Raw genomic sequence first — 13,886 nt, 5'->3', positions numbered from 1 at the left:
GCCCGTCAGAAGGATGATGTAGGAGGCCGATTATGAAGAGTGGTGATGTATGGAATCATGCAGAGGAGGCTGCTTCATCGTACATGTAAACATATATATATATATTAATCAACAATCGAGCCTTGACGCAAGCCATCATGCCAAAGTCATCCACCCTTATCGTCCCTCGTGGAACTAGCCCATCTTCTAGAAGCGCCATCGTCAGACTTCAGACAATGAAAATCGCGAAGCCACCAGGGCGAAACGCAGCCGATTGGTCCAGAAGAACTGAGTCAGCACGACGAGAGCCGGCTGAAGTATCTCCCATATGCTTGTTTTGTCGGGCATGAGTCGGGGAAGCGGCGAGGCGGCGACCCTGGCGTCGCTGCCACAGTGTTCGGCGTTTCGGTATCGTCACCGAGAACTGACATCACAGCCCCATCTGCCTTGATCAGACGCACTGTGACGACGGCAGGCGGAGATGCGCCTCCGCTCCCAACGGGGCAAGTGCTGAGGCCGTTGACGGAGAGGGTGAGTTTCGAGTTTGACATCCTGATTTTTCTTTCAGTTGGTTTGCATAACCGAGGTTATCGTGATGGTCTGATGGTGAGCCCATTTCTATGATTGAGAAAAGGCCGATGCTGAAGCAACGTACGCATCGCTAACTAATCTGCAGTTGCATACGGAGTACAACGAGGCAGCCGTGGGTGGCGAATAAGATATACGCATATCAAACCAAGTATGAGTACATACACGTACTCAGCAGTTCCGTCGCTCATCTTACATGAAATGAAGTACATAAAGATTCAAAGCCAATCTTTGACCTAAATTGGCCGTAAACATGGTACATAAGAAGTAAAAGACGTCCAAAATCCAACCCACCCTTCACATTAAGCAACGTGGGGAATATTGGATGTCCAGGTAGAAACATAGGAACCAGGGGGCAAAAAGCAAAGCGTTCGAAAGATCTCGACAAGAATGAACAGCCGGGCAAAGATGTATAAGAACATGCAAAGAGAGCCAAAACCCAGATGAAGGGCAGCTAGTCTCCGTACGCCCAAAGAAGGGGCTTGTGCGAATACCCGTACGCCGTCCATTTCGCAAGACTTTTGCATCAAGCAGAAACTAACGAGGTAAGGAGAACAGATGCAAATGGGAATTGCAACAGTACATATGCTTGCGCATCTCCACAAGGTCAACTCAGTTGTTGACGGGAAGGTGAAGTTCCACGCAATAGCATGAATTCCACCAAACACAGCCCCCCCAAGAGCTGTAATAACGTTGGCTAGGACGCTGCCGCTATAGCTCACGAATCTGGTAGAGTTAAAGCTAATCGGCGCACCAGGTAGAGGGTCCTTGGACGTTAGCACTCGCGTAGAATGCTGGATCCTTTCCAGCGCTGCAAGCACATCGTATGGAATAACTCCATCATAGGTAAGAATAGTAGTCGTAACACCAACACGCTGTGGCTTGTCCCAGTAGAGTCCGTATATCATGACTGCGCAGGCAGAAAAGGCCACGACGGCCACTTCGAGCGGCGAGACAGGAAGGTGTCTCGCAAGTCGCGCAATGATCTGGAAGGCCGACCAGAGAATCTGCCCAAGCGCGATCACTTTGACGAATACGTCGCCTTTCGATTTGTCCTCGATGTCTCCAGTCGCGATATCAGGCAGACGCTTGATATCTCCTCTCCTTCGGAGTTCACATATCCCTCTGCATTTGAGATGATATAGCTCATAAAAATATTCTTCTTCCGCAGGTGTCGCTCGTATGACAAAACCTCCCATGTTTGCGTAATAGCAATGGCTGAGGCTCCAAGCAACACCATCTTCCGCGGCCATGTCCTGCATTGCCTTGTAATCTTCGTGTGCTTCTAGCAGATCAAGATAGGCCATCAATATCATCAGTTCGGGAGCAATGATCGTCACAAGCATCCGCAACGTGCTTTGGTAAAGACGCTTAAACGCCCATTTAATGTACCCAGTCTTCCAGGGTCGCCAGTGCCGCGTTGCTTAGGGATGTTGGGATGTTGGAGGGTCCACGTGCAAGCGAGGATTGTAAAAAGTGAACCCCATAGTATGTCAAGAGTGCCACGAGCGTTGGGGGACGAGACAAAGTTTGCCGGGGTTCCGGGAGCAGAACAGTTAGTCTCGAAAACCGTGTAAGCCTTGACAAGCGGTATGAGGCAGAGGAGGAAATAGATGGACCGTCGTGGAGTTTTCATCCTGAATGGCATCTCATCAAGTTAAGGGGGGTCAAGAAATGGGCCTTGGTAGATAGCCGTTGCTGTCAGCTTCGTAAGAGACAAAGACGAGCCTCGACTCGAGGAAAAGCGGGAGAGGGAACGATGGCATCTCGGAGGCTGAAATAGCGGTTGGGCTGTCCAGCTTGATGCCTGAAGATAAGGTCATTGGAGTCTAGAAGCAACGGCCGTCAATATATGATGCACCTCTCATTGGATTGGCGACGAGGAAGCATATGTGGCGATGGTCTTATTGGCCCATCTGGCTATTTCGGTGAGGTTGCGGATAGACCATGATGCAAGGGAGACAAGTTGCCAAACTGTTGGTCCATGTTGAAGAGGTCGGAGCCATCACCATTCGCAACGGCTGTGGAGGTAGACAGGCATTGGGGAGGTGAAAAAGAGAAAGGAAGAAACAAGGAACGAAAAGAGCAGAGTAGTAAGTAGTTCATCAGTGGTTAGGAAGAAAAAGCAAAAAATTGAAGGCATCCTTTTTCAGGATTGGCGAGACTCTCCCGCCGGGAATTGAACCCGGGTCTCAAGCGTGACAAGCTTGCATACTGACCACTATACTACGGAAGATGATTGGCTGTGAGCAGCCAAGGTAGTAAGTTGGCGAGGACCATTCTATTTTAGTATATAAAGCACTAAACACGGCACCACCAACTTTGCTCCTGTTCAACGATGACACAAATGTGGTAAATCCGTGGGAGTGAGCTTGCCCTTCGAAGTATTTTTCGCCTTATATGTGCTTTTATGGAAACTACCGATCTGTGCCATGAGTGTGAAGCAGATTGTTTTGTCGGTGCATGACGATAGTCTCAAATTACATGCTACTAGTTGCTACACTTGCCCTTGAGCCTGTCGCTGCAATGGGGCATCTTGCAACACTTTGGGAACTTCAAGGTGTCAAGGTGTCAATATGACTCGAAATATATACTGACTCGAGTGAAAAGGGCAAACATAAATTGACTTTACTAGTATAGCTTATTCCATGACAGCTGAATCGCTCCATTTTACCAGCGTGAAAACGATGCTTGATTCTAGGGTATGTGATGCAAAACTTGCATTGTCAAAAGCAACGGTCAAAGCCCAACAGACGTACAAACAAACAACCACCGCTTTGGAATCAATCTTACGTCAAAGCATCCCAACTACTAATCAGAGCCCTTTCTGCAGACACACGCCGCTCGTGGCTTCCTTCACCTTTGTTCTCACCTTCGTCCTCATCTTGATCTGAACAAACCAAGACGCCCCCCCAACGGCTGTCAGACCCTGACTGCCGAACGAAAACCCACCGGATCTCCCGGCCAAGTGGGCCGTTGCAACGTCTTTCGACCCATTGTTCCGGTAACAAAGCAGCTCAAACGCACATACTTTGTACGCGTGCATGTATGTCGGTATATCTTGTACAGATTCTTACCGGCACAACTTCACACAATCCCCCATTCTCACGCACATGAAGTCATTAAGCCTCCCCCCCTAAAAACAACGCTGCAGCCATTGCCGCCGTCTTACCTCTTCCTACAGGCTGCCTCTGGCTGCTCCCTCTTTAGCCCAGAGGTCATGCAATGACGACAGCGGACGAAGATCTTGGCTATTCGGGATTAATCTCGCAATGCAGCCAGCCCTCCTCCACCTGTTAGGCTCAACACTAACAACAGAAATGCGACCCCCCGCCTACATAAAACATCCGAAGAGCTACCTTGCCTTACCCTCTCTGCCCTTGTCGGCACACTCATACCGAGAAACAAGCTTGCTGTAATACCTAATCAAGCATTTTTTCCAAAAGGAGGAAATGCTTCGAAAAAGAAATCTCCCAATTTTCCAACACAGCAATTGCTCGCCCAGCGCAAAACTTGCCCGTTTCTGCCAGCCAACGTCCCTCCCCTCCCCTTAAACGCTGCCTGAACCAGTTTGTCCCCGCCCCCCGCCAGTCACAGCCACAGCAGCCGCTCGTATCTGCGCACATCTCCTATTTTGCTTCCACGAGATTCTTCCTCCTGACGGCGTATACGAGCCAAACAGACGGTGTACCCAGGACGAGGGGGGGGAAAAAGAATCACGAAATCGTGCGCAAAGCCGAAGATGTCTTCTTGATGAAAATTGAGTCTTATTGCATGGTGATATGGCGAGGACAAAAGAAGGCTCTATATTTTCGATTTGCACGATGTAGAGATTACTATTCGCACGTCTGATATATAGGCGCCATCATGCACCAACTCAGCCTCGAAAGACCCTGTGACTTTTCTTTTAAATTCTCAGCTCAGCACCAATCCGGCAAATCCTTCTTCCTACAATCACGTCACATAACTCGTACATAAGACAGACCAAACACACAAAGCAGCCATAAATGCGAGAAAGGGCCAGGACGCCAACGAGACAGCGCATCCGCTCTTCGCCCATTCTCTCTCCCCTCTGCCGATCTGCACGACCACTCAGCCCTAGTAAAACATGGCAAGTGTCTTTTTTCTACTCCTCTCGTATGTTAGATGCCGCAGCAAGGCGTCATAGAGCCGTAACTTCTCGACTTCGTGCCAACCGACAGATCCGTGCTCTTCTCCCCTTGAGAAACCCACTACGGGGAGTTTAAGAAAAAAGGGGATTTCGATCGAAAAGTCCGTACGAGGCATGCAGGGAGCACGGGTAATAACAACGCATGAAGCTATACCGACGCTACACTGCATACCCATAGACGCATGGAGTAAAAAGATAGAAGAAGAAAAGCAGCGAAGGCCCCTCTCGTGTCCCACATCCCACCAGACAGCATCACCCACTCACTACTCGTACTCATTAGACACATTAGAAACAAGAAACAAAAGAGCAAAACTTCTGGATCGATTAACATACTACCTTGTGTAAACGTAATAATGATAGAAATAAGCAGAAGAGTGCCCGTATAGAGGGAAACCCGACAGAGAAGGGGGTTAAGCAAGCCAAGGGTCCATCCATCCTGATCACACGCCTCCTTCCATCCCTCCAACCAAAACGTGCAAGCAAGCCATTTCGTAGCTATTCACTACTTCTATACTGTGATTGCGTGCTGTAATAGGCCCGTTGAACAAAAAAAAAAAAAAACCGAAGGAGTCAACAAAGCTCGTGTTAAATGCCGATCCCACCGCCTCAAGTCGCCCACGGGATGGATGCTGAAAATAACATCACGTCTCCCCAATCCAGGGGACCAATACGAAGCAGTCCACATTACGTACGGTGTACTCCGTAACTCGTATAGAACTTGCTTTTTTTGTTTTTCGTGAGAGGAAAAAGTCCGTTTGCTCTCTCCGGACGTCAATTATATGAAGACGAATCTTCGCCCTCGGATCATCAGACACCTTCCCTTCTCATCACCAAGCACTCACAGCTACAACAACAACAACAACCACAACAACTTCAACTACTACCACCACTACTATCCAAACTCTTCTTCTTCAAGAACAAAACAACAACCACCAAAAACTTCAAGATGCTCTTCAACGCCGCCGCCTTCGCCTCCCTCCTGGCCGTCGCCAGCGCCCGCATCGTCGGCATCTCTGTCCCCGAGACCGTCGCCCCCGGCTCCACCGTCAAGGGCATCATCGTCACCGAGAACTACATCCAGTCCGTCTACGACGTGGCCGTCGCCTGGGGCTTCGCTCACGGCGAGGGATTCCCCGGCTCTCTGGGCTCGGTCATCGACTCGTCCTACCTCGGACCCAGTATGTCCCCCCCCCCCTGTACCCAATCCAAAACCCTCATATCGTATGAGATGGGAGAAAATGCTAACACAACACGATGGCAGACCTGTCCAACCAAGTCGGCAACATCACCCAATACATCACCATCCCCGCCTCCGCCGCAAAGGGCGACGCCGTCATCAGCGCCAGCGTCATGAGCCTCTACGGCGCCGCCTACAGCCCGACCCTGACCAACTTCAACGTCTCCGTCACTGTCGGCGACTTCACCTCCCCCACCTACAAGGCCAGCGCCTTGTAAAGAAAAGGCCACGAGAGCGGCTGGGTTGGATGGTTTTTTTTTTTTCCACCGGGCCTAGCCTGGTGGGATGTGAAATCCTGTATGCCCTCACTTTGATCGATAAAGCATTGCATCTTGGATGGCGCTGGGAATAGACGGACTTGAGCTTTTTGTTTCGCGAAATGTTGATGTTAATGCTGCTGATGGCGAGTTTTTATTTGGTATTAGTTTTGGGCTTTAGACTTTTAGGTAGCACACAGAAATGATATGAGTCGGGAAACCGGCGAGTTGACATTTGACAACTGTCGATGAAGTCGCGAATAGTGTTGTAAGAGCCATGCTCCCAGCTGAAGCTCACAAACTTAAAAAGCCGAGCTTAATTCACACCTTCCTGAACCAGCTTAAGCATCTACCTACTAGTAAGGTAGGTACAATAACCATATCGAGTACCCTGGCACGGAGCATCTTTGATCTCAAATTCACACAACCCACCCGTCTTCAATATCTATTTTGGACCCGAGTTCCAAGCCAGTAAATCTAATATATTCATACCAGCTCGTAACTCCATCTAAATGCTCACATGCTGTGCTAATTCGCTCTATAAGGGTATCAACGCTTCTTCGCACACAAATCCCTCTCCATCCGCATCACTTCCCGTTGGGCCCCTTGACCCGGACGCCGTTGGCGCTCCCCCAGACACTATCCGTCACCTTGGCCGGCACCTTTCTCCCCTTGAGCCGCTGGTCGACGAGCCACGTTCCCACCACAAACTCGGCCCTGCTCAGCATGCCCGTCCTGCTTCGGTCCACCAGGTCGTAGATCTCGGCCAGTTCGTCGTCGGGCAGCCTCGACCGCTTCCACACCTCCCTCACCACGACGTTGGCCACGCACTGCGAGACGTCTCGGTCGAGGTCGCTGCTGATGCTCGTAGCCGGGCTCATCACCCGCGTGTCGGTGAGTAATATGCCGCGGTTGGACGCCCACAGCGCCTCGTACCGCTTCCTCTCCCGTGGCCGAATCTCCTCGCGCCACTTCTTCCTTGATCCTTCGTGGTGTGCATGCTTCCCCTTGCGTAGTAGCGCCCTGTGTCCCTTCTTGTGGTGGTGGTGATCTTCCTCTTCTTCAGGCAAGTTATGCGGCTGTCGGAGCGTCTGCAAAAGTCGAGGCGACTTCTGTCGTTTCGGCAAGGGAGGGGGAGCCAGCGAGCTAGGCCCCGTATTATGAGGCGTCAGTCGGGTAGAGGCCAGTGACCCGGCCACAATCGCATCAGTGAGATTGTCCAGCTGTGTGTGTCGGTTCGGCGAACCGTTGGCAAGGCGCCGCTGAGAAATTAGCTCCCTCGACGGAGACAATGACGGGACGCTCATCGTCGAGTGCCTCCTAGCTAGGGCCATCGAAGACAGGCGAGGCTCTTCATGTTGGTAAAAAGGAGGCGTCGACTGTCCGGCTGGCCGAGACGCTGCGGAAGCTCCAGAGCTCCGCGTCTGGCCGGACGACGACCCATCAGTATGATTACTACTATGCGACCGGCCTCGAAGCCCAGACTTGTCCTGATCGTGACCTTGGTCTTTATCTAATGAATTCTTTCCGCTGCCCCGAGGCTTCGGCGGCGTCGGCGGTCGCTTCGTCGCAGAATCCTGGCTCTTCTTGGGAGGATCGGGAGAAGGCGGCGCGAGCGCAGCGTTGATGCCCGGGCTCAGCGCAAGGTGAGGAGACGTGACGGGACTCAGCGGCGATCTCGCGACCCGCCTCGGCTGGGGAGAAACGACCTCGGCGACATGCCTGCTCATAAGAGGCTTGAGCGGCGGAGGTGTCGATGGATGCAGCGCCGTCGTGGTCTGCGAGCTCCTGGGAGCAGCAGGACGTGGATCTGACGACGAAGCTGGTGTTGATGGCTGGACAGCTGGGGCAGAGGTTGGCGTCATGGGTCGTGGAGGTGATGATGGCAGCCGGGGAGAAGAGACTGCCGTGATGTGCTCTTTCAAACTCGTCGGACGCTGATGATGCAGCTGCTGGAACGGCGGTGGTTGTCTGTGCGAGGTGAGGGATGGCATTGGATAAGCCGAGATGTCCGAATACTCCGCCGCCGGTGCCGTAGTTGCAGGATTGGGCCTTTGCTTGGGCCTTCCGTCACCAGCTGGAGCTCTGCTCCCATCCTCGGGCCCTGCGTCAGCCACCGGGTCTCGGCGTGTCGTGGTCCTTGCAGCCGGTGGCGTCGGCGGCGCCTCTCCCTTGCCCGGCATCCTGCCCTTCGTTGTCGTGGTGGTGGTTGTCGTCGTCGTCGCCTTGGTCCTCGTCTTGTCCACCTTTTCCTCTGCACTGCTCGCGACGGACTCGGGCGGCGACGGCCTCCCCCTAGCCCTCTCAAACATGGAAATCAGCGACCCCGTCGACGCCAGGGGACCCGCGTCCACGACATCATCAAGGCCGCCCGACGTATTCGCGCTCCCGCCGCTGCTCGCCAGACCGTCCGCCCTCGCCGCCCTGCCCGCCGTCGGACTGGCGCTGCGACTGGCGGCCAGCGTCGCCGCGATCAAGCTCTGGCTCTGCTTCTTGGCAGGCATCCTCTCGCCAGCCCCAGACCCAGACCCAGACGACGACGCCGCCGCCGCCGACGACAGCAAATGCGACGTCGTGGCGCCACCCCCGCCCGCCATCCCGCCGCCCATGGCCTGCAGCTGCTGCTGTAGCTGCACCATCTTCCCATCTGTGACTGCTCTCCTCTCAGCCCTCCCGCGAACCGCCTCCGTCGCAGCCGTAAACGCCCCGTTGTCCATCGCCCTCCTCCCGGCGGCCCCCTCGGCCCGCTGCTGCTCGACGTCGACCCTGTCCCTGCGAAAGGCCAGCGTGGCGCCCCTGAGCGCAGCAGCCGTGGCGGCGCTGTCGGACTTCATTTCATCACCGAGATGGTGCGGCGCGCAACGACATTTATGTCGGGGAGTCCAAGGAGAGAGGTGGTATTATCTGTGTGTGGAAAAGGAAAAAAAAGAGGAGGGAATTTCTAGGTAGGTTCTCCTTTCTTTCTCGCCGTCGTCTCTCGTATGTATAATGCAATCGTTCTCTTTTCTACTCGACTCGTATCGTATCGCTATCGTCTTCGACGCGGCACCCGGAGATTCTCGTAGGTCTAGTTGGTGGGAACAAAAGTCAAGTCGATCATTAGGTGAACAGGTATCGTGCGAACAAGAGGTAATATGAGGTAAACGAGAAAACGAAAACGGCAGAGTGATCAAATAAACAGGAGTCGAGACGAAACACCACCCCGTAAGAAAAGAAAAGCGCCCCAGGTACGAGGAAAGAGACCCTCTCCAAAAGCGAATACGTGGAAGGATCCCGGACAGCTCAACAGAAAAAAAATAAAGGTTCAATCAGTGTCAGCCTTAGCACCTCGGCAGCTACGGTACGGTACTTCGTGCTCAAGAACCCTCAAGTCCCGGACAGGGGCCCCTCCATCTCTTCCCGGAATAGCTTCTGCATCACCGTCGCATCTCGTGGATTCTTCGTCAACGCGGGCGGATTTCCGGTCCCCAGCTGCCGGAGGCCCCGACTCTGTACGGCGTACTGATACATTCCAGGTTCTGTGTGCCCTCTTTGATGCTGGGCCGAGTGTGACCCTGCAGATGCGCTAAAGACGGCCCACGCGATCAGTGCACGCATCCACTATAGAAGGCACCTGCAGCGGACACGCATGTGCTGGAACGACCTGCTACAACGGGCCATTGTCCGCGAGCATCAGCTGCCCGGGGATCTGTCAAGTCTCATGCTGCTTCCACGTTGCTTATCAGATAAGCCATTAGCAGACGACATGTACGGATCCGATCAAATTCAACAAAGGACTGCCTTGCTACCTTGGACACTCGAGTTTTCACAAACCGGCGAATCGTTTTCATCCCGCAAATAGATACCGGAGATCCAGGAAGGAAGGGAAGAAGAAGAGGAGGAAGAAAAAGACGACAGCGACCTCCCTCAGCCAGCAAAACCAAAAGCCCTCCAATGCCACATGTACCTTGAACAAACACAAGCAAGCAAACAGACACACGCAAACGCCAGTCCCTCCCTGGTTGCACCCTTGCCATCCCATTTGATGCCCGTCCCCTATTAAAGCCCTTCCCATACCGCCAGTCCGTGATGTTGAACGAATAACCAACAGAGGAAACAACAACAAAAGAAAATCAAGGAGGAGCATTCCACCACTAAAAGCCCCAATGCACAACACATATATGACACAAAGAGAAACCAAAGCAAAGAGATTGTAGCTGAAATGACTGGAAGCAGCAGCACATTGCGCCATTGTCTGTCCGCAGAACCAGACAAAAGGCGGCTCAACGCTCTTCGTGGATGACCCGCATCCTCATGCGCTCTTCGTTCGTCTCGCCGTCGAAGGAAGTCGTTACATGGACACATATCTCGTGTTCGCCATATTTTTTTTTTCGCCATAAAACGTGGAAGCACACCCACTGCGAGCGTCCTCAGGGGAAAACAAACAGAACGACCGAGGCAGCTTATAAGCTATCTTCGTCTGCCCATTCGCTTCCCGATGCGATGCGGTTTCCGTCCTGATCAATCATGACGGGCGCCCCGTACGACGCAGGAACACCGCGAGTGCGCTTTGCCGTACTGCTAGTAGGCCGATGGCCCTGTTCGGGCTCCCCTCGCTTGCCCCGGGCGGCTCGGAGCTTGGCAAAGTATGCACCCGACACGTCCAGCTCTGGCTCGCTGTTGTCGTCGTACGTCTCCCAGTTCTCGGAGCCGGTAACGACCGTGGATGTGGTGGATGCGCTGGACATGTGTCTTTCTCGCAGAGCCTGGGGATACCGCGGCACCCCTCGCACGGACGAGTAGTGGTCGTCGTACTCCTCTTCCAAGTAGCCGTTCTGCCGATGATGCGACATGTTACTCCCCGTCTGCGACCGGTCATCGTAGACATCCTCAGGGTCGACCGCGCGGACGATGCTTGAGTTCAGGCCCATCGATTTGTACGTGTTCAATGGCGCCTCCAGCGAGGCCACTGATCTCAGGTCTCGCATCTTGGGCGGCGGGGGAATTCGCACAGAGCCTCCAGTGCGCAGGGCGTCCATCTTGCGCTGAAGTTGCGCCTTGGGCCGCTCTGGCGAATTGTTGCCGTCTTTCATCTTGGACAGAGGAGCCCTTGCCATGGGCTGTTTGCTTGGGCTGCCGCCACGACCCGTATCCATGACGGACTGTGACAGTAATGGCTGAGATTTGTTGCCCATGGAATACATGCCATTTGCCGAAGGAGTCTTTGTGACGGAACGCGGGGGCTTGCTGGCAGTGGTGGGCCTCATCGCCGAGGATGACACCGACTTCATCAGGCTCTTGGCAGATGAGGGAGGAGGACCGGCTGGCGTCCTGGATCGCTGGGGAGGCTGCTTTGCATCCACAGAGTCCACCTCGTCGAGATATCGCTCGCCGTACACCAGGAAAGGTCGGTCGTACTCTTCCTCCCACTGCTCGAGTGCCTTTCGCACTTCGGCCGTCACTCTGGGGAGCTCCTTGGCAATGCGCTTGCGCATCTTCTCCTCGCGAAGCAACTTTCCAGGATCCCGCTTTTCGCCCTTCTGGCCACGCAGCATAAGGCGGGATGCATCTTGGCTTGCGGCGATGAGTTCGTCTCGGTCCTTCATCAAGGCCTTGTGCTTGTCGACCAGGTTGAGAATTGGCGCGCGTTGCTCCTTCAACGCCTCCAGGCGAGCAACCTCGCGCTCATGAGCCTCAAGCAGCGCATCCGTGTGAACGTCAGAGAAGGCGGGCGTGAACTCGAGCATCTCGTCCTCGGAAAAGTACAAGGCGTCCCAGAGCTCCTGAAGTCTGACGCGCGCGTCGTCGATGAAGATGTGGAGATTCTGGCGCTTGACTTCGTTTAATCGTTCCAATTCGTCCTCGAACTCGTTGATCTGTCGAATACCACAGCCTCTGTTGGCGTTCAAGAAAGCCTTGGTCTCCTCTTCATCGATGCCCAGCTTCTCCCACAGCGATTCGACGCTGGCTTTGAGCTGCTTTAGTTTCTCTTCGCGGCTCTTCTTTTCCTCGGACAGCTTGTCGTGCTTGGCTTGCAAACTCCGAATGTCTTCTTGGTGGAGGCCAAGCTGCTCAGGGGACTCCCGGTAGTACTTAATAATGGCCGTGTCCTGCTGGGCTTGGGGAGTGCCGAGTTCGGCCCAGAGCTGGATAATTTCGTCGCCCAGTGTTTCCACCACGGAGAGCCGGCGATTGTACTCTTCATACACTCGCGTAAACTCCGCGTCGAGGCGGTCCACGTAGGATGGCGAAAGGTCAAATGTGAGGGGGACGGTCTCATTGGGTCCAGTGGGCGGGAGGGCGATTTTGACAAATTCGGGCTCTAGGTGTGACGAGTAAGACTCGAGGGCCTCGGCGAGCTCTGGAGCAAGGCGTCAGTAAGAATTCAATCCCCCTTGGTTCAAATCGAGCATCGACTCACTCTGCACTTGCACAACCCGTTCGCTGTGCACCCTCTGTACCTCGTCATGCTTCTTTTTGAGGGTCTGCAAGCACTGCATCAAAGGGTACGAAACCTTCATGCTCCCCTCGTTCGAATTCTTTCTTCGCTGCTTGGAGTCACTCATCGATAACTCCATCTGCCGAGTTGCTGTGGCAATCTTCTTGGCCTCGTCAATCAATCCCTTCTTCTCCGACGACACCAGACGCAGGTGATTGTTGAGCGCTTCCGACAGAGCTTGGAACAGCTGCACCACCCATCCACGTCAGCATCGCACTTCTCCGCCGGTGAAGGAGGGGGAAATCCATCGTACCTCAGACTCTCGAGCCTCGCGCTCATCATCCGGGACGCCAATGTCGTCGAAAAGGCTGTGCAGCTGGCTGATGCTGTGGTTGACCTGCTTGGAGAGGTAGCTGGTGTCCATGGCGAACAGATTCAGCCACCCCTAGGCGACTTTGATGCGCTGCTGAAATCTGCAGAACCTCACGTAATGCTGCCTGAGAAGCTCTCAAGCCCTGTTGACCAGGAGTGTCGAGAAGGGGGTGCGTTTGGCAGCGGTGGGACAAGATCGTTGAGTGATAAGGGCCAGATGCGCGGGGTTCTCCTGTGACGGCGCAGGGGGGGGGTATGGTGATTGGGCCGCGGCTCTCTTGTGTCCCTGACTGAAGAGCTAGGGTAGTGGAAATCAATGATGTCTACCGATGAAGAAGAAGAATGAGAGGTCACGCTGGTGAGGTGGCTTGATTCGTTAGAGCGCCGGGCAGCAATCGATACAGATATCCGGATTGTCGATAGCAGCAGAGAGTAAACAATAATCCATCAAGCTTCTTCAGCCAACGACGCACAGGCGCAAAAGACGAAGAAATGAAGAAAAACGAGGGTCGGCGCTGCTCAAAAGCTCGCCGCAGTCTGGATTTGCGCTCAGGCACAAATTGTGAGAAAGGAGAATGAGAAGAAGGAGAAGTGACGGAATGGCGAAGAAAAGACATGCAGCGCCGTGAGACAGCCTTTTTGCATGAAGAAAAACAGCCCAAGACAAGGCTCAATGCCATCCGCATCCCCACTGTTGGAGCCGATTCCGCGTTGCCATGGCGACTGCGAGTTGCCGTTTTGAGGCGCCCTGCCGCCAGCTGGGCGGCAGCGGCTTGAAAGTGGCTGTTTCAGACACCCCGCCATTGAAGTACGATGATGGCATTGGGGATCGTATTGGATCAAGTGTTACAGATGTGGGAAGAG

At 53.9% G+C, this 13,886-nt stretch overlaps 4 protein-coding genes and 1 non-coding gene across 5 annotated transcripts; 1 reads left to right on the top strand and 4 right to left on the bottom strand.

Annotated features, from left to right (window-relative positions):
- Nucleotides 1-566: 566 nt before the first annotated feature.
- Nucleotides 567-2,215, bottom strand: BBK36DRAFT_1169117 (hypothetical protein; the record flags this gene model as incomplete). The annotated part of the gene is made up of 4 exons (XM_024895269.1): nucleotides 567-620; nucleotides 705-758; nucleotides 1,110-1,852; nucleotides 1,960-2,215. The coding sequence occupies 4 exons, from the start codon at nucleotides 2,213-2,215 to the stop codon at nucleotides 567-569; spliced, it is 1,107 nt and encodes a 368-aa protein (XP_024749846.1).
- A 516-nt stretch (nucleotides 2,216-2,731) lies between these two features.
- On the bottom strand, nucleotides 2,732-2,803 carry BBK36DRAFT_t93. The gene has a single exon. It is a non-coding gene; the product is annotated as a tRNA-Asp (tRNA).
- Nucleotides 2,804-5,684: 2,881 nt separating this feature from the next.
- On the top strand, nucleotides 5,685-6,193 carry BBK36DRAFT_1119116 (hypothetical protein; the record flags this gene model as incomplete). The annotated part of the gene is made up of 2 exons (XM_024890553.1): nucleotides 5,685-5,916; nucleotides 6,000-6,193. 2 exons carry the CDS (start codon nucleotides 5,685-5,687, stop codon nucleotides 6,191-6,193), a joined length of 426 nt encoding a protein of 141 aa, XP_024749845.1.
- A 504-nt stretch (nucleotides 6,194-6,697) lies between these two features.
- On the bottom strand, nucleotides 6,698-9,110 carry BBK36DRAFT_1135445 (hypothetical protein). Its single transcript, XM_024892648.1, has 2 exons — nucleotides 6,820-9,110; nucleotides 6,698-6,726 (listed from the first exon to the last, which is right to left on the bottom strand). Exon 1 carries the CDS (start codon nucleotides 9,064-9,066, stop codon nucleotides 6,820-6,822), a length of 2,247 nt encoding a protein of 748 aa, XP_024749844.1. The 5' UTR covers nucleotides 9,067-9,110; the 3' UTR covers nucleotides 6,698-6,726.
- Nucleotides 9,111-10,674: 1,564 nt separating this feature from the next.
- Nucleotides 10,675-13,074, bottom strand: BBK36DRAFT_1119519 (hypothetical protein; the record flags this gene model as incomplete). Its single annotated transcript, XM_024890600.1, has 4 exons — nucleotides 10,675-11,373; nucleotides 11,443-12,572; nucleotides 12,633-12,897; nucleotides 12,964-13,074. The coding sequence occupies 4 exons, from the start codon at nucleotides 13,072-13,074 to the stop codon at nucleotides 10,675-10,677; spliced, it is 2,205 nt and encodes a 734-aa protein (XP_024749843.1).
- Nucleotides 13,075-13,886: the final 812 nt, after the last annotated feature.

Source organism: Trichoderma citrinoviride, assembly GCF_003025115.1.
Source record: "Trichoderma citrinoviride strain TUCIM 6016 unplaced genomic scaffold BBK36scaffold_7, whole genome shotgun sequence".
In the NCBI taxonomy this organism is placed as follows: Eukaryota; Fungi; Ascomycota; class Sordariomycetes; order Hypocreales; family Hypocreaceae; genus Trichoderma; species Trichoderma citrinoviride.
Note: the sequence above shows the minus strand (reverse complement) of the source record. Positions and strands in the feature narration are given on the sequence as shown.